The sequence below is a fragment of the Haplochromis burtoni genome, unplaced genomic scaffold (genome assembly GCF_018398535.1).
Source record: "Haplochromis burtoni strain Fernald_Lab_line unplaced genomic scaffold, NCSU_Asbu1 Contig_46, whole genome shotgun sequence".
Taxonomy (NCBI): Eukaryota; Metazoa; Chordata; class Actinopteri; order Cichliformes; family Cichlidae; genus Haplochromis; species Haplochromis burtoni.
Window position 1 is genome coordinate 2,544,877 of NW_024582407.1, and position 18,677 is coordinate 2,563,553.

Here is an 18,677-nt window from a genome sequence, read left to right on the forward strand (position 1 = left end):
GTGTTCAGTGTGATGGGGGATGAGGTGATGCTACCCAGATCCTGCAGTTTCCTGTCCAGCTTCGAGGGAACGATGGTATTGAATGCTGAGCTGTAATCTACAAACAGCATTCTCACATACGTGTCTCTCTTCTCCAGGTGTGACAGGGCAGTATGTAGTGTCAGGGCTATGGCATCATCAGTGGACCTGTTGTGGCGGTATGCGAACTGTAGAGGGCCCCGAAAAGCACTATATAAATGCAATCCATTATTATTATTATTACCTGTTGTCTTGGTATTTTTGGCTGTGAGAGCAGCACCCTCTGATTTTACTCTCGTCACCCTGTCCTTTTGTGCATATCACTGCTACTTGGCACCATCACCAAACTTTCAGACACGACTCCTTACTTGTCTTTGTGATGACTCTGGTAAAATAGAGCCCTGTGTAATAAACCTATTAACGATTAAATGCCATTTTTCTTTCTTATAAACACACACACAAAATCCCAGTAAAATCATTTCATCGATTTATCACCCATTGGGAGTTTCTATGACGACTAATGGTGAAAGGTGAAAGTGTTTAATTAAGCGGCTGGCTCAGACACAAAAGCGCTGTTTGATGGCAGAAAATTCATGAATCTCTCACTGCATGTTTGTGTTGAATCCCACTGTTTCAGGCTGCGACGAGAATGTGTTATCAGCTATTCAAAGTGGTTCCTTGGGAGTGCTTCATATTTCTTTATGTGCTTTCATTCCATGCTTTTCTTATTCTCCTTTTTAGTCAAGGTTACGCTGTTGTCAGGATTTGTTGATGCATATTTATTCTATTTATCAAGATTCCTATTTAGTATCATCAAGTGTCATATTTGGGCTATGAATTAAATCTGTATAGATGGAAAGGATCAATGAGAAGGTGCTTTGGGTATTTAGATTTTTTAAATTCCCATTTTCCATAAGTACTTTTGATTTGTTGGTAAAGGCCCCTGTCGTTTCACTCCCAGCCACTAACACCTTTATTTTCAGTTACCTCTGTGTTTCTACCGCCTACTGTACAACTGCTGCTTCCTTCCTTATTACTAATCCTCAGTATATACAACCAAACATATTACATTTGTCAAAGATCATTGTTCTCCTGCTAGTTTTTCAAGGTCATGCACGCTGAACATTTAATAACATATTTCACCATTTTCTCATTTTGAGGCTGTTAGCTGTTCTGTATTTGATTTCTTTGTGTAATTTCTAAGAAATGACTATTTGTCAACATGCAATCGCCAACCAATGTAGAAGTTCCAAAAACTCCAGTTCATCCGGAGGCAATTATTAAAAGTCACAGAACAGCTGTGTTTGTGTTGTTGGTGCCTTTTGGAACATCTTTAATACAATTATGTGATGAATATTATCAGTATTTTGGCTTAGGGTGTCTAAGACGTTTCTGCTTCAGTTTTGGTGAGTGAAATTATAGTATTTTATTTGTGTATTATTAAGCACTAATGAGTAGATTTGTGCATCTTTGAATGGCAGCCATAGAATTTATAGAGACCGCTTGCCAATTAACTTCTGCTGGGGTTCTGTGTGGTATCTGCACAGAGACCTCAGATGCTGTGTCTGCAATCTGCTGGAGCAACTATTCTAGTTTCTAGCTTCCAATGTTCCTGTTACCACTGGGAATACTTTGAATTATACTTTCCACTTCTGATCCAGTTGTTTCTTTGGCCCCTGGTACCTCTCTATTTTCTCATGCGCCTTCCTCTTGATGTTGCTGATCACTGAAATTGCTACATCTATCATAGTGCGGTCTTCTGGGTTGTTTTCAGCTACCACTTTGTCTGGTTAGTTGGCCAACAGCTGCTTGTCTGTCTGGAACTAGAAAACCTACAAAGACTTAGGTCTGTTGTTCTTAACCATCAGGACCCGGAGACTTCTGGTCCATATGCAGCACAAACGTTCCTATACACTATCCCAGCCACTTGGTTGTGCTTCTCAGTGTACACTGTCCCAGCTTGCATCTTACATCTCTCTACTTGGATGGTCTTCGGGACATCTTTGCACAGTTTGCAACTTGGGTCCTGCCTGTATGGATCTGGTGCTTTAGGCCTGTTCTTGTGCTTCAATGATCAAGGTATTTTCTAGACGCTTTCTTGACATCAGCCACTTCCTCTGGCAGGTTCCTGATATATTTATGGATGCGTTTCATCCTGGACTGTGGCTCTGACACCCACTAATGCATGCTCAGAGTGCAGGACTTTACGTGGAGACCTCTGTCCATTGTGAGATTGTGTGTTTTTACATCACTGGCATCTGTCTCATCCTGTGGCCATCTTATTTTTCCAGGTTGTTTTCTGATAACCAGTACAATTTATGTATTGATGGCTTGGATCGTATTCCATCCGGTTGGCTTCTCACAACCTAACTTGCACATCTTTATCATGGTTCCCTCTGACTTGTGAGATTACCAGCTGTCCTATACATCTACTACTCTACCTTCTGGTAGCTCCACAACTTTAGTCTGGATCACCTTGGCTTTATTTGCAGCCATTCATTCACACTTATCCAGTCTGAATAAGACAAATTTTCTCTTTTTTGTGCAGTCATCTCAATGCACACAAAAAGCATTTGAAAGTGAAATGTGAAAAGGGAGCAGCTGCTAAAGCCAGTGTTCATTAAAGGGACGCAGGAAAAATACATTTCTGTATTTTTTTCTTTTTTCAATGCCATGTTCCTGCTTTTATATATACACATCTTATAGCTGTTACTGTTGGGATCTTCCAGGCAGCTCACGCATAAAAAATGTATAAGGCTAACACTGAGGTGATCTTTAACACTTCCTTGGGTTTTGTGACTCTGAAGATGAATTATTGCATAGTGAAACTCTGTGCAAGCTGTGGATTCAGCAGTTTTAATACATTTTTCATCAAGGTTACTACATCAGGTGTTTCATAGATCATAACTAACTTCATCTTTAATGATACACCTTACATGACACTGGTTTCTTTTTATAGTCACATTAAATAAAACTTGCATGATTCTCCTGCAAGCCAAATTAAAAAGAACACTTAAACGCTTGATCCCCGAAGAAATGTTAGCTCTGGAGAATTTATATGGCAAAAACTCTGCCCATTATGTCAAACAGGCACATTTTAAATGTTTGTATTGTATTAAAGAGGGGAAGAACAGTACTAACCAGTGTGCTAATGTAATTACTTGAGCTATTTCAGAAGCTTATTTGAGCTGACGTGTAATTGATAAATGCTGTGATGAAGTGCTGTGAGTAATTTAAAGGATAATTCCAATTTATTTCCCATTAATGTGGTTATTAGGCCATTATATCCAGCCGTCACTGCATTCTCTGCCCCTGCTATAGCAACAAAGAGTCAACATGGCATATATCAGAGCAACTAATGCAAGTTCCCTGCAGCTTTCAGTAAAAAGCTTCAGGGAAAATTCCCTCTCGTGCAGGCAGCTGGCAACTATATTAAGCATACCTACTGGATGCAGTTTCACTCTGCATATGCACTCACTCGCTGCTACATTAGGTATTTTTTCAACTCTTTGTTCACATAAATGTCTGATCAGTAAATCATACAGCAGTAACTCAATAGCCAGAGGTCATAGGAGAATGGCCAGACTGCTTGAAGCTGATATAAAGGCAACAGTAACTCCAACAGCCACTTGTTACAACCAAGGTATGCATATGTGCATTTCTGAATCTTGAAGGAGATGTGCCACAGTAGCAGAAGACCATACTGGATGCTAGTCCTATAAGTTAAGATCAGGAAACTGAGGCTACAATTTAAACACAGTCACCAAAATCTAAGCGTCTGGACTTCTTTGAGTTTCTTGAAGATGTTTCACCTCTCATCCGAGAAGCTTCTTCAGTTCTACATGCGAAGGGACTCATGAAACACAAGAATTTAAGTCACCAAAGCTGAAGCAGAAACCTCTCGTATGGGCTTTACTACAGAGTAAGCCATTACATATCAGATACATCCATTAAATTGCCCCGAATGCATCCAAAAAACAGACGTGATCAGGAGCTCCAGTTTAGTGAATCCAGTTAGTAAATGGTAAATGGACTGATTCTTATATAGCACTTTTCTACTCTTCCGGAGTACTCAAAGCACTGTATACAAGATACCTCATTCACACCCACTCATACAAGCACTTCTTTCTATACTTGAACCAACATTCACACTCCAATGAATACATCGAAGAGCTACGTGTGGTTAGTATCTTGCCCAAGGATATTTTGCATTCAGACTGGGGAAGCCAAGGATCGAATCATCAATCTTCCAATCAGTAGCTGATAGTAGCTCTACTACCTGAGCCACAGCCACCCCGTTAGCGAAGGGGAGGCCATGTAGACTTCAGCTTCAGGTCTATGTGTAGGACACCTGTCAATCAGAGCAATCACGTCCACTATAGCAAAACCATTTCTTTTTTCTTTTTCTTTTTAAAAGAATGCAACAACAAATAAACAAAACACAGTAACCAAAGGTAAATTTCATACATTCGGTGGACATCACAGTGTCATTAATGCGAGTCCTTGTGGCTGTAGTAGTTGTGTAACTTATAGTGAAAACCTGATATTGTAACAGTCCTGGTATATACTAAATAGAAAAAAAAAAACCCATCAATTTCTTCTAACTTCCAGTCTCAACATCCTATTACTGCTCACCACATTAACACATGCCTGTGAGTCAGACATACACAGAGTCACACCCTGTGCACCCATATCCATCATGTTCCTCACACTGTGCATGGACTGTGTTACTGGTCAGAGCCAGAGGCATCCAGATGTCTGTTCACATGAGCAGCCTCTGTTTCAGCAACCAGGACTTAATGGTTTATCTGTAGCCATGAGCAGCTAATGAATCTTACACAGGGCTGCAAACATGCATTCGAGCTTCGTCGGCTAATGATGGATTATGTTTAGGTTGCTGTGTAACAAAAGCCATAAAAAGTAATCGGAATCTGTTCCAAACGGTTGAGTGTGTGGCTTTTTACTTTGACGTTTACTGAAATACGATGACAAGACGGTTGATTCACTACAGCCAAATCAAAGCTTACAGTTGTGCCCAAATTATTTAATATCTGCTTAGCTATTAGTCTCCTAATATCTGTTATCTTTCCAAGATTATCCATTTTACACATCAAAGATAACAGGCAACCAAAACATTGAGGAAATGTTTACTTTGTGTCAATATAGCCTGTTAGTCATCCAGGTCATGGTAGTCTTGAGTGCTTGTCTTGAAAAGAAGGCAACTGGACTCCTTTAGGTTCATGTGCATGTTGTGTCTCTCTTCCAAGAGGTTTGTTCAGTTTCAAAACAACTGTCGGAAAGTCCAGAGTATTTAACCCCCAGTTCTGGTTGTCCCCTTGGAGATTTTACACCTGGTCCAAGGTGTGAAATCTCTCTCCTCGCTATCATGTGAGCTATTACGATCTCTTGAAGAAAGGTGTGAGTTGAGGTTGAGATGCTTGGGAAGGGAATCTGATAGCTGTAAGTCATAACCTCTGTTAAACAAGGGTCATTCACAGCGGATGTAGATGCCCTCCTTTACTGTTTTCTCAAGCCGTCTCTCCTCCAAAATGTGAACCCTGGCATCCTCAAAAGACTGTCTTTTCTCCTTTAAAGCAAGTGTACAGCTGAGTCTTGTTCTGTTGAGGTAGCTCTCCTTGTCCCATGCATTTGTGGAATGGATGTTTTGTTTCTTGTATATAAATATCTGAGGCACTGCAAAGCACACATGATGTTCTTTTGCTTTTGTTTGGCTACCTTGTTCTTGGAATGAACCCTTCTTATATTTTCAAAACAGAAATTTTATGATAATATTGAATGATTATTATTGTTTTATGGGGTATTTTTGTATCTTAACAAGGTAATCTCCACAGCTTTTTTCAGTGTCTGTTTTTCTGTTGTTACTGCGGTATTAAATGAATGAAGCTAAAGTGAATTATTTTCAATCATTCCTACTTCCTGTGAATTATACAAGAGTGATAATGTTCTGGTGCCGAACCCATTACATATCTTCAGCTAATGGCAATGAGAAGAACAATATACATGCTGCATTAGTTTTCTAGTTTCTAGATAATGCCATTTTTGGCAAGTAAATTGTTTCTCTTTTCAGTCTATTTTTCAACCCACACAGAAACATTAAAGCAAATGAATGTTACAGCATGGTACGTTAAATTTAATCGTGCCTGATATAATAATGTCTTATCCCTGGTCACAGTTGTTGCCATGGTGAAGAGCGACCCTCACATGTGAAAATGCACAGTTATTGACTAATTAACATTCAGGGACATTTTAATGGCTCCATGCCGTTTACTTTCATAGGGACATGCTGTGAGGGCAGAATGTTTTTTCTCTCCTGCCTGTTCAGCTCATATGTGTTCACGTCTGTTACAGTTTCAGTGTTTAGTTTTCTGTTGAACCAGAGGGGAAAAGAAGGCTTGTAGATTATTGGTAGCCTGAAATAATGGTCCAATTTTCATCCTTTGTTATTGAACACCTGGGGTTAGACTGCTTCAGTGTAATCACGCAGGCAGCACATGCAAAAAATTACTCGCAACAATGGAGAGTTTTTGTATTTGTGCATATGCCGTTAGTTTTCAGGCCCATTTTATCCACAGTGGTGCAGGGGTCAGTATTCTTTCCTCCCTGCAAGAAAGATCAGGGTTTGAGCTTCCTGGCCAGCTGGGGCGTGGAGGGTGTGGAGTCTGCTGTTCTCCCTGTGCCTTTTTTGGGGGGTTGTAATGTATGGGTCTAACCAGACACTTTAGAACTAAAAAGATGTCAATCATCAGCTATCAATAATCACATAATCACAGTAGAAAATTACAAAAACACATTGAAATGTGTTGTAGATGTTCTGGATTCACACTTGGTTACCGCAGCTGTCTCGGAGTGTGTGTGGAGAGTTCGTCAATCTGTATAGAAACAATGTCGCTCCTGCTTTGTACACTATATGCCATCAAAGACACGTACGTTCTCACTTTTATTACAGTGGCTACTTTTTGCGGTGAGTGTGCTCTCAGTGCATGGTTTTTATTATTACTAATAATAATTATGACTCATGATGTGATTTAAAGCAGGTTTGTTTATGATGATTTTTTTTTCTTTTTGGTAAGGAAAAATGATCCCACAGTCATGCATATTGTATCGATATAGCATATATATGCTATATATATATATATATATATATGGGGCTCCATGGATTAGACTTCTCGAGCATATCCCATATATCTCGAGCATTGATGATCTCCTTAAACCATTTCTGAACTCATTCTGCTTTGTGGGAAGGCGCATTATCCTGCAGAAAGAGTCCACAGACATCAGGGAATACCGTTTGATTGAAAGGTCTGCAGCAATGCTTAGGTAGTTGGTACGTGTCACATAGCGCATCCTGGTGCCAGGTGTTTCCCAGGTAAGCGACACACACACTCTGCCATCCACATGATGTAAAAGAAAACATGATTCATCAGACCACCGTGATCCAGGTCTGATGCTCATGCGCTGGTGCTTTCAGCTGACCTTCACACCGGGCTCCATACGCCAAACTACAAAGGACTGTATGTTCTGAATTCTTTCTATCAGAACTAAACAAGTGTTTACTTCTTCCCACTCCCTTTCAACATGTAAATGAATCAGAACGGTAGCAATATTGAAATGTATTGACTTTTGTATATTGTTTTTTTTCTCTCTTATTTTCTTTTCTAAATGTACCTGTATATTGTTTACATGTTTGAAATAAATTAACAATCAATCAATCAATCAATCAATAAGTTTTCAGCAATTAGAGCTACTGTATCTCGTCCTTGTTAGACCACATGGGCCAGCCTTGGCTTGTCTACTCATGATCCTGTTCATCACTGTTGCTAACCCCAAAAAGAGTTTGAAGATGCTATGACCCAGTCATATGCCAATCATAATTTAGCCCATGTAAAATTCACTCAGATCCTTACATTTATTTTTCCTGGGTACGACACATCAACTTTGATGACAAAATTTATATACAATATATACCATCCACTAACAGGTGCCATGGTGAAGGGATAGGCAGTGCTATTATTCCTGATGTATACTCTACCACCAATTTCCTCTAATCCATTCAATGTTGTGCCATGAAACTTGAATGTCTAAATGTATAACCAGATTAACTTTACCGTATCACAAAAGCCCAAAACAAACAATAAATAATTGCCCTACATTGCAACAACAAATGGGACTAATTAGGAAGCCAAGCTTGAAGTTAGTCTAATTTTCTTTTTTATTAATCTGTCAACCAACATAATTTGTGTTATATTAGGCTGTCACAGAGCGTATGAATAAAAAAGAGGGCTTTATCATAATAAATTTTTTTCAAATGTTGGCATATTAAAATGACTTGCTGAATTAGTGTATATTAAACCAACCAATCCTCAGCTGCCACCCGTTTAAGAAGCCTTTCTGGAAAACTATTCAAACGAATGGCACAGTAAGACATCTACATATTTGTCAAACGATCTGAATGTTTACATAATGAATCCTCAAGGACAGCTTGTTCCTTTGCTTTGACTATATTAGGTGTGATGAGTTTGTAGAATGTAATTTATGTCAAAATTGTTTCAGGGATAATCTGCTATCATTACACAATCTATTTTTCTCATTTAAGGAGAGGTGAAGATGGATGTGAAACAAGAATGACAGAGTCTCTTCCCTGTAGGAGGGAACCACAGCTATTGACTTGATGGAAGGCTATGAATTATACATTTTTCACAGATAGAACTGCTGTGGATGGGTTTAAGACCCATTACTGTACATCTATCTTTTTATCTGCTGCCCGTGTGGTTTAGTGGTCCAGGAGAATTCCATTTAAATGTTTTTTTACAGTTAGATGAAGCAGTTTCCGTTAGTTTTTTTTTTTATTATTATTTTTGAGTGCTGTTTATTCACACAAGAAGCATAATAAAGGTTTTTACTTTTCCGATGATTACTTCTGCCTTGTCTCTCTGTGACTCTAATGTCACTTTCTGTCAATAACGGACTGATTATTTATTCCATTATCTGCAGTCTGTTTACTGGCATACAATAAGATGATGTTCTAATCTTCTGTTTATGCGAGTTGTCAAATTTTACTTCCAAAATGAGAACTCTGTGGGAGATCTGTATCCTCTTTATGAAAGATATTTATCAAAAAATTGCTGCTGGCATGAAAATGAATTCTAAACTTTAGAAAGTAACAGTGTGTAATTTTCTCCGTAGATACCCAATTTGTAGCTCTGTGTTGCCAATTATTATAACACAAAAGTCATTCAAGCATTGCACAAAGCCTAAAGGGTTTTCATTTTTGATTATACCTGCTGGTATTTTCAGTATCACACCTCCCCCAGCCTGTAAATACTGATAAACTTGCAACTGCAAATAAATATGTATTTAATGAAGTGTAATGCCACTTGATAATATAACCTTGCTAATGAGACATGAGCCATTATCCTAGCTGTCATAGGGCAAACGGCTGGGCGCACCTGTGACAGGTTGCAAGTCTACTGCGGGGCAATGAGACAATTTAATAAAAAGGGTTGCAAAACTGACAGAAACAACAGATTAATTCATTTTCTTCTGATATACAACCACTATAATGTAAGCGTGACTAACAGTATTCAAGATTACGTTTGACTAAGTGCAGCGTGTTTTCATTTTTACACAAGGTAATGTAAGCAGCATTTAGCTGAATGTTTATTTGTGTATTTGGTAAAACAAATTTGACCTACACTCATTCAAGGTGAGAAGCTTGACAGTTTGATAGGATAGTGGTAAAGATTAGAAAACTTGGAACACGTTCTGCGAAACGTTCTCATTCCCAAAGCATAACATTTTACGCTAGGTGACAAATCGTCAATATATTACGCTTCCAGGCACCCAACATGTCCCTAGATCACGAGATCGGAAAAATGAGGAAACATAAGGAACCGTTTGGAATGAATCTACACATGTACGTTTGTTTTACTTAAATCACTTTGGAAAACACTATCTAACATCATTAAATTGCTGGTTAGGGTTAGGGATAAGGTTAGGGTTAGGGCTGGAATACATGGCTGTATTACCGCGGGAGCATCATTCTACTGGATTTCATCCATAACCCGATGCGTAGCATAAGAACGTGGAAGGTCACCTTTCGCGTTCCTCAGCAACACCACGGGAGTTGATAAATCATTATTATATTACAGCTCGGGAGTGAGAACGGGATGAAAATTTGGGAGGATTGAAGTAAAATCCACACAATTGTTATTGTCCATTGGGGTTGATTAATGGGCTGATCTGCTTCAGATCTATAAAATTTTAGTCAGACTCTGAATGTAAGTCGTTAATGTGAATTTCTATTTATGCTCGTGCAGATTTGCAGATAGCAACAGATTTGTGATTTTCACTAATTTACCAAATGAATCACTGTATCACCACATACAAATATATGTAATCACCTCATTTCATTGCAAGTTGATGCAGAACTGATAAGAATGATAGAATGACTCTGGCTCATTCCCCTTTTGTCACTGTCTCGATGCACCAAAGTCACTTGAAGATTGACTGATTGCGTGTAGTTGCAGCCCTGGTTCTTTTCTTTGAAGCAACCATTTCAAAAGGTAACAAGCTCAATACACATAATCACAATAATTTTGTTTGTGGTACCTTTGCTTTTGCTTGTGTGTGCAGTAGCTTAAAGTAGGGTAAATCAGTCATTGCTGTATGTGAACAAGTCTAAATATGATTTGGTGCTCTCCAGCTACACATTACCTTTTCTTCATGGCTGAAATGGGATGTAATAAACTCCCAGATGTCTCTCTTTGGCTCCCTCTTGTTTTATCATGGACAGTATGATTTATACTAAATAACTTCAGGGCACTACTGCCATGGAAGGATCTTACAGCGACCACATTATGCTATGCCTAGGGCAGGAAAAATTAAAGCACAAAGCTAAAGTCGACCAGAGATTGTTCACAAACTTAAGTGATAGTACAATAAAAAAAAGTCTTCAAACAAAAGTGATGCATAACATATTGCTTCCAACCCCTTATAAGAGCATGGTCTGAGATGCAAACATTAAGTTATATCTGCCCATGTCAATGTGAATCCCTAATCTTGTCATAAGAATATACATGCTTTCTTTTAGTATTTTAATATTACAATAAATCTGACAAGTTGACAAAAAACAGAGAAAAAGAAGCAGTTTACAGGCTGAAGTCTGCTCTAGAAACCTAGAACATTTTTATTGATATGTAACTCACAAGCCCGTTCATCTCTGTGTTTGTTACCTGTTGAACATCAAGCTCTGGCTCCTTGGGTGTATCAGCATGCACTCTGGCTGCACAGGTCTTTTGCTTCTAGCTTTGTGTTAATAATTTACTGCCTTTGCGGGTGCTTGGAAAGATTTAGTGTTGTTATTGGACCACTGGGTAGCTGTTGCCGGCCTGGACACAGATTACACTTTACTGTTACATTCTTGTCTTACCAATAAGTTATGGGTAAGTCTTGACCCTTCCAAAGATGTAGAGTACTCTATCATTTTTGTCCCTTTCTTATACAAGAACTGTGGTCAGGTGGATTAATAATAATAATAATGTATACTTTATTCATCCCCGTGGGGAAATTACTTGTTTTTCTCTGCATTTGACCCATTCACTCAGTGAAGCAGTGGGCAGCCACTAAGCAGGCGCCCGGGGAGCAGTGAGTAGGGACAGTACCTTGCTCAGGGGTACCTCAGGGTAGCTGTTCAGTGGATTCGAACCCCCGACCTTCCAATCATGGGGTGACCACTCTACCTACTAAAAAACCTAAAAATGTAGGTTTGACTAAAATAAGATCAATTGTCTGCTTTTTTTGGACACTGAAGAAACTATAGATCAGTTATTTTGTTGCTGTGAGAAGGGACCACATACTTCAGCTTTACTGAGTTTTCAGTCTGTGATATATGTCAGTGCCAGTTTACTGAATCAATCACACATGGCAAAACCTTAAGCAGCTTTATTGACAGACATAATTTACAGATTTCATTTAACCTTTTTACAAAGTGTAAACACAATTTCACTCACGAAAACATATTCTGCAATCTAATTTGTGCCCTCCATAATCAGCATCTTATCATGGTGGAGGGGTTTATGTGTCCCATGGATCCCAGAGCTTTGTTGTCAGGGGCTTTTACCCCTATTAGGATCTCTCAAACTGATAGACAAACTGGTCCTAGTTGAGGGGCCAGATGAAGAATGATTCAGGTAACTCATAAGAAGAATAAATGAACAGAGGACCACTCTACCCTCCTGGGGATACTGTTACCCAGCCCTCATCCTGGAGCCAGGCTTTGGGAAGGAGCTTAATTTAGAAAGCATTTAGTGGCGAGGCTTTCACCCATGTGACCCTGTTGGATGCAGCCTGAAGAGGTAACATAGGCCTGGACCCATGTTTTCTAACCACCCACAGTCTATTGGAGAGGCCCTAGACTCTGTTATAATCTAGAATTGTCCTTGATGATAGGTGACAGGCTAGAGGGAGTATCATGGTATCCCCAACAGTTCAATGCTGTATATTGGGGTTTTCCCCGGTGGACAAAAGGTGTTTGTTTCGGTGCCAACTTCTTGGAGTGACTGGGTGATGGAGGGTGTCCCATGTGACGACTCCATTGTTTTACTCTGACTTACACGGCAATTACTCTGAGATCCAGAGGGGTACAACTGGGAGGAAATCCCTGCCTGATCAGAACCCCAGTGGGTTTCTGTCACCTCAGTTTGTCCATACTAAACACCATGTTCAAGCATAAAGATGTTCATAGATGCGCAGCAACGAGATACCCTAGCATAGTGGTCCCTTTTTTTGTGCCACGGACTGGTAAATGTCCGACAATATTTTCACAGACCAGCCTTTAAGGTGTCGCAGATAAATACAACAAAATAAAACCAGTAGGCCTACCGGTACCAAGAAAAGAGAAAATGTATTCATAACACACAGGAAAAGACCCAGGGAAACCAAGTTAACTATAAAAACAATAAAACATAATGATAAAAACACTGGAAACCGTAAATTTCACACCCGAGCCTCAACTCTCGCGGCCTGGTACCAAATGACTCATTGACCGGTCCGTGGTCTGGGGGTTGGGGACCAATGCCCTAGCGCACAGATCGATAATTGATCATCAGATCTGCAGACCAGCTGTAAAGAGCTGTGTCTGCACGGTGGTTGACGCCTGTTGTGGCTGTAATCACTGAACCAGATGGTGGAAGCCAGCAGTGATAGGAGCCATCAAGGTATGGAGTCCTATCAGACTTGGTTAGCCTGTAAAACTCCAGAGCAGCCAAGTGCTCTGTAGCTCTGCCAGTAGTGGACATAAAAATTCAAATGTGTGAGGATTTGTGGAGGCTATTTTTGGTCAATTTCAAAGTGACAGTGGCAAATGGTCAGGTCGCTCAGGAAGAGAATGCTATTAGCTGGAGGAGTCTCCAATTCAATAAAAGGATGCTGACATTACCTCGAGCTCTATCGAGCTACTATGACAGCTTTTACTGCATCACAAGGTGTCTCGTCGGTCCCAGTGCAAATAAAGTCTGAAATAACAAACACACTAAGCTGTCTGAGTTACAGTTAATCAGAATTTAATGAACTAACTGTCATCTCTGGTTGTTAAGAGGATTTGGGATTACTGAGGACAGTGCTAGAACAAAAACGATGCAAATTACCTTGGCTTAATGTGACAGTTGAGATTTAATACAGCTAAGACCGGTGGGTGCAATGTATCATTGTCACTTTGTGTATTCATTTATTAATTTAATAACCTCCCAGCAGGGATGTGTCTAAGTAGTCTTTACATGGAATAGTGTCAGAACAGCACAATTCCTCTTGTGCTTTGGATATTAAGACATTTTTTAGAGATGTGCTTGCTCCCTTTATGGCAAGAGAATTAGGCATGAAAGATTGATTTCTCCTTCATGTCTGGCTGATACAGCTGGCAGTGCATCTAATGCATCTCTTGAGCCTAAGAAACACAAGCCTCATATCTAACTCACAACTATTGTTGTCTTTTTTACTTGTTTTGGTATAATTTAGGTTAAAAAAGGTAACCTTTAAAGCCTGACCAATACATCAAGGGGACTGGTATATTGGCCAATATTAGCGGGAGAAGCAACGTATAGCTTCAGCCAACTTTATGCTCCATAGTTTGTCCGCCAGAGGAAACTATGCAGCTTCCCTGGGCGCAAAAACCACCAGCTGATATAAGAAGAGTCGGGCAGATTCTCAATCTTAACAATAAAACAAGACTATTCTTTTAAACAGCACCAATATCAGTTGAGCTCTAGTTTTATTCTCTTGTTAAACAGATTACATGAACGGGTAAGCTGTTTCCCCCTGTGTCTAGCCTTTACGGTAATGCTGCTGGTTTATCTAATAAGAATAATAATGAACAATTAAAAATAGATTAAACCACCATTAGGTGTCATCTGAATCATCTGTTATCTAAATGAAGATAATAATAATAAGCTGGAATAGTAAAATTGAGGAGTGACAAGAACTAAAGTGTATTTCACAGGGAAAATCTAACTCCTAGACAGCTTCATTATAGCGTCATTATTTGAGTCAATTACCTCTTTACAGTCTAATACCACTCTATTGAACTCTGTAATACCTCGCAGGCATAGTGACATCACCAGGGAACCCTCTAACGTTTAACATTATGAGAGACTAAAGCAGCGTGATTAAATATGCCAGGCTTCACTCTTTAAAGCCTTAAAGATGGCCTGAAGTTGCAGGTTGGAGCTGAATTTTTCACAGTATTTTCACCCATGAATTTTATATAATTTCATTATAATTTTACCATGAAAACCAGATGTCACTTAGAAAGGATGACTAATATAACAGGGTTTTTAATAATTCATTTGGGTCTTGCGTGCTGAGTTTATGAGATAAAAGATATGTGATTTTAGATCTTTTTGATGGGATCCAGCCTTAACCTCGGCTCATCGCAACGATAGGAAGCGATAAACACAGAATATGTCTTTGCTGACAAGAGCTGTAAACAGTGGAGCCATTTCAGTCACTTGTTTTCAGGCCTCTTCATTCTGTGGAAATGGATCCACGCTTTCTTCTGTTTTCTATAAACACTCCACCATTTTCCATTCTCTTTGAACTACCCCTCTCTGCTCCATTTTCCACCATACTGGCTGAAGGGACATTTTTCTGAAATACTATTACAAGGACCATCCTTGAAATGCTTTGATCACTCTTCATTCAGATCACAGAAAAGCTACTGCTGCCTACGGGAAAGGTTTATTTCAGCAATGTCTTTTTAGTCAATATTGTTCACTTGACCTTTCTACTGAGTCCTTATTAACGGCCCTCTGTTATCATTATTTCTACACTCTATGAATATAATATGGAACATACAAGAAACGATTTTTCCTATCTGCCTGTAAGAAACTGGAATTTTTTAATTATACATTTCTTTAAATATTTTTGGATTACATTTTATGGTTAATTTGTATTCTGTAATATCTGGTAATCTTTTCAATAAATGGAGCTGAAAGTTTTCTATCACAAAATGGGCTAGTAGCTCACAAAAGAGGCCTGAATTATTCAGAAATCATTTCAAGATACTTTGCCTAGATCGTACAGTATTCTTGCGTCACAAGGAAACAATGCAAGCTGGGTATATTTAGCAAATGGTCACGCCTGTGTGGTTCCATCTGTAAATTTTGCATTTTATTTATGTGTATCCTTCTGATGCTTTCTTTCTTTATTCTTACACTAGTTGAAGTAGTGTTCTTTCTAAGTAAAGACTGAAAAAAGGGCCTTTGTCAGTTTTGGGAATTTCACATATGTTTTTGTTTTCATTTCACAAAATGAGAAAAATTCTCAGTATGTGTTTAAAATGTCAAGTTGTAATTACTGAACAGAGCTGCTGAGCCCAAAGGGTCACCGAGCTAATGGTTTAGAGCCACTGTTTGAAGTGACTGTTACCAGTTTGTGCTGCAGAGTCAAACCTCAATAGTGGATCAGAGCTTCTTGGTCATGTTCTCTACTGCAAATAAAAAGACAAGAAACCTATAAAGACACTCAGAACAGCTAAAGAGGGATCAAATAAATACAAAAAAAACCCCATAATAATGCAACATGTGTGACCTTTTACATATACAGTATGTGTCTTCTGTGCAGATACACCAAAATGAAGACAGCCACCAACATCTACATCTTCAACCTTGCTCTGGCTGACGCCTTGGTGACGAGCACACTACCGTTCCAGAGTGTTAACTACCTAATGGGGACCTGGCCTTTTGGGGACGTCTTGTGCAAGATGGTGATGTCCATCGACTACTACAACATGTTCACCTCTATCTTCACACTCACCACCATGAGCATCGACCGCTACGTCGCTGTGTGCCACCCCGTCAAAGCACTGGACTTCAGGACGCCACGCAATGCCAAGATTGTCAATGTCTGCAACTGGATTCTTTCCTCTGCAATTGGGTTGCCTGTCATGTTCATGGCCTCCACTACTGTCACTTTAAGTATGAACACATGTACCACTAATGCTGATCCTGATTTGCAGCACTTCAATTTTAGCATGAATGGGGAAATTGTAACGGAAGTAAATACACTACATATTGTTTTAGCAGCCTGACCTCATCACAATAATCTTGATGATTAAAGTTTTGCTGCATAGACAGTGAGTAAGACATTAGCCCAAGAAATGCTAGCATCTAGTGAAACAGCTAGTTCTCTCTGCAGACAATTAGGTCATTTTTGGATTCATTTGCAATCAGCCTGTTCTGCCCCTTAGGTATGATGATGTGCTGCTTTGGACAACTTTAAAGTTAAATGAAAAAGCTCCGCTAAAAGCATCCTTGACCCTAAAACTGTTTTTGTGATCCCTCGTGCAAATAGCAAAGGTCATTTAATTTCTTGAAGAAGTTGTCTGTTTTCATCCATGTTTATAAATAAGATGTGGCAAAATAAACAGTAGAGATTCAGTTTTACAAATTACTTAGATTATTGCATTAGCTTTATTTTCAGCTGCTCCCTTATTTCCCAGGCGGTTGCCACAGCAGATGAATCTAGGTTGATGGTACAAACCTCCCATTTATCCATGTTTGGAACTGGCAAAAGGGGAAAAAAAACTCTAGAATCCACCAATAATAAAAAAAAAAAACCCACAAAAAAAACCCCCACTTATTTTAGAAGAAGAACATTAAATTACATATTTAATTATGAATTTTCGACAATAAAGTGATGTTGGGTGTGCCAAAATAAAGAACAGATTGCTGGCCAGCGCGTACTGATCCAGCCTTTGTCTAAATTCCAAAATTCACCACACAGTTGGCCACAGTGACAACAAAATAAGGAACACTTTGCAGCAAATTTCATATTCTAAAAGTAGAAGAGTGGAAGTTTGTCACACCACCCACTTCTACTCCACCTGCAGCCAGCCTTCATCCCTTCAAACTCCATCCTGTCTGCAGCCCTTCACTTCCTCAGCTCTGCTGAAACCTGTCCAATTTACATTCGCTGCTCCCTTGCTCTCTCTAGTTACTTGCTCAGCTCAGTTTGCCACAATCTGGATTCTTTGCTCAGTTCAATTAAGGTTCCTTCACTGATCTGCACAGCTATCAACTTGTCCACTTCTGCACACATCTACTTTGCCTCACTCTACCTTGGCTCAATACTCTACCCCTACCCCATTCTTCTGTCTAATAATTATTCACCACTTATCTAACTCCAGCCCCCCATATGTTTGCCTGTTAGCTCACTCTGGCTCATGATACGGAAGTCCTCACATCAAAAAGTGCATAAACAACATGTGTCGCGAGGCAATCAAGTGTACTGTTATTGTCAAGTATGCTATCTCATTAATTTCCATAAGTGTATTGTAGTGGTTTACACATTTCCCTAATAAACTATCCCTGGCTTGATCCTGAGAGGAGACACAAACCCCTTGAGTGTTGTGTCAGGAAAGGCACCCAGCATAAAAATCTTCCAAAGCCAAAACGCTGTGGTCATCCCTTGTAAGTAAGCTACCAGCCAAAGCTATAGTTTTTCAATGGGGAGTCAAAATGAACCCTTGCAAGTATATGTGGCCATTTTTTTTCCCTTTCGCTGTATTTTACACCTCAAAATTCATCATACGTTTAGTAAACTAGTCAAGTTGTTAGGAGTTACCCAAATTTGGAATTAAATATTAAATAATGTTGTGTGGGAAAATGTATACACACCCTATGCAATTTTTCTTTTTACAAACAGCATTTTAACAATGGCACAAAAACTACAAAACAATAATGAACTCATTCAGTTCAGTCTCTTCATTTTTGATTGAAAAAGCAGTTACACACTCCAGCACATGTAAATGAAGAGAAATCACAATATTTATTGTGTAACTGTACAAATAACTAGTTCTGGCTGCTGTCAAATACAGCCGTCTTCACAGCCAAAAAGCTGCTTGCAAGGAAAAAAGGAAGCATATCCAGGAGCAAATACAGGAGCAAATGCAGTGGTAAAGACGGTAACTGAATAAAAATGAAACTCAAGCATTCTTTCAATCTGTTTAAGAAGAGAGAGTAAAAGGAGATTTACTGCAAAGCTGTGGGGGCAAGGTTCTTTAAGATGTGATTGCTTTACTTTGACATAACAGTTTTCAGTGAAAAGGTTTTTCTCAAGCAGCTTCAGGAAGACATTGCTTTCTTTGC

The 18,677-nt window shown here is 39.2% G+C and overlaps 1 protein-coding gene across 3 annotated transcripts in view; it reads left to right on the forward strand.

Annotated features, from left to right (window-relative positions):
* Window positions 1-18,677, forward strand: part of oprm1 (opioid receptor, mu 1) — a 38,732-nt gene that overhangs the window by 13,424 nt on the left and 6,631 nt on the right. For all 3 annotated transcript variants that reach the window (XM_042220319.1, XM_005947330.2, XM_042220320.1), the window contains exon 2: window positions 16,153-16,505. In XM_042220319.1, the coding sequence (XP_042076253.1) occupies window positions 16,153-16,505 (353 nt within the window). The remainder of the gene's footprint in view (window positions 1-16,152; window positions 16,506-18,677) is intronic.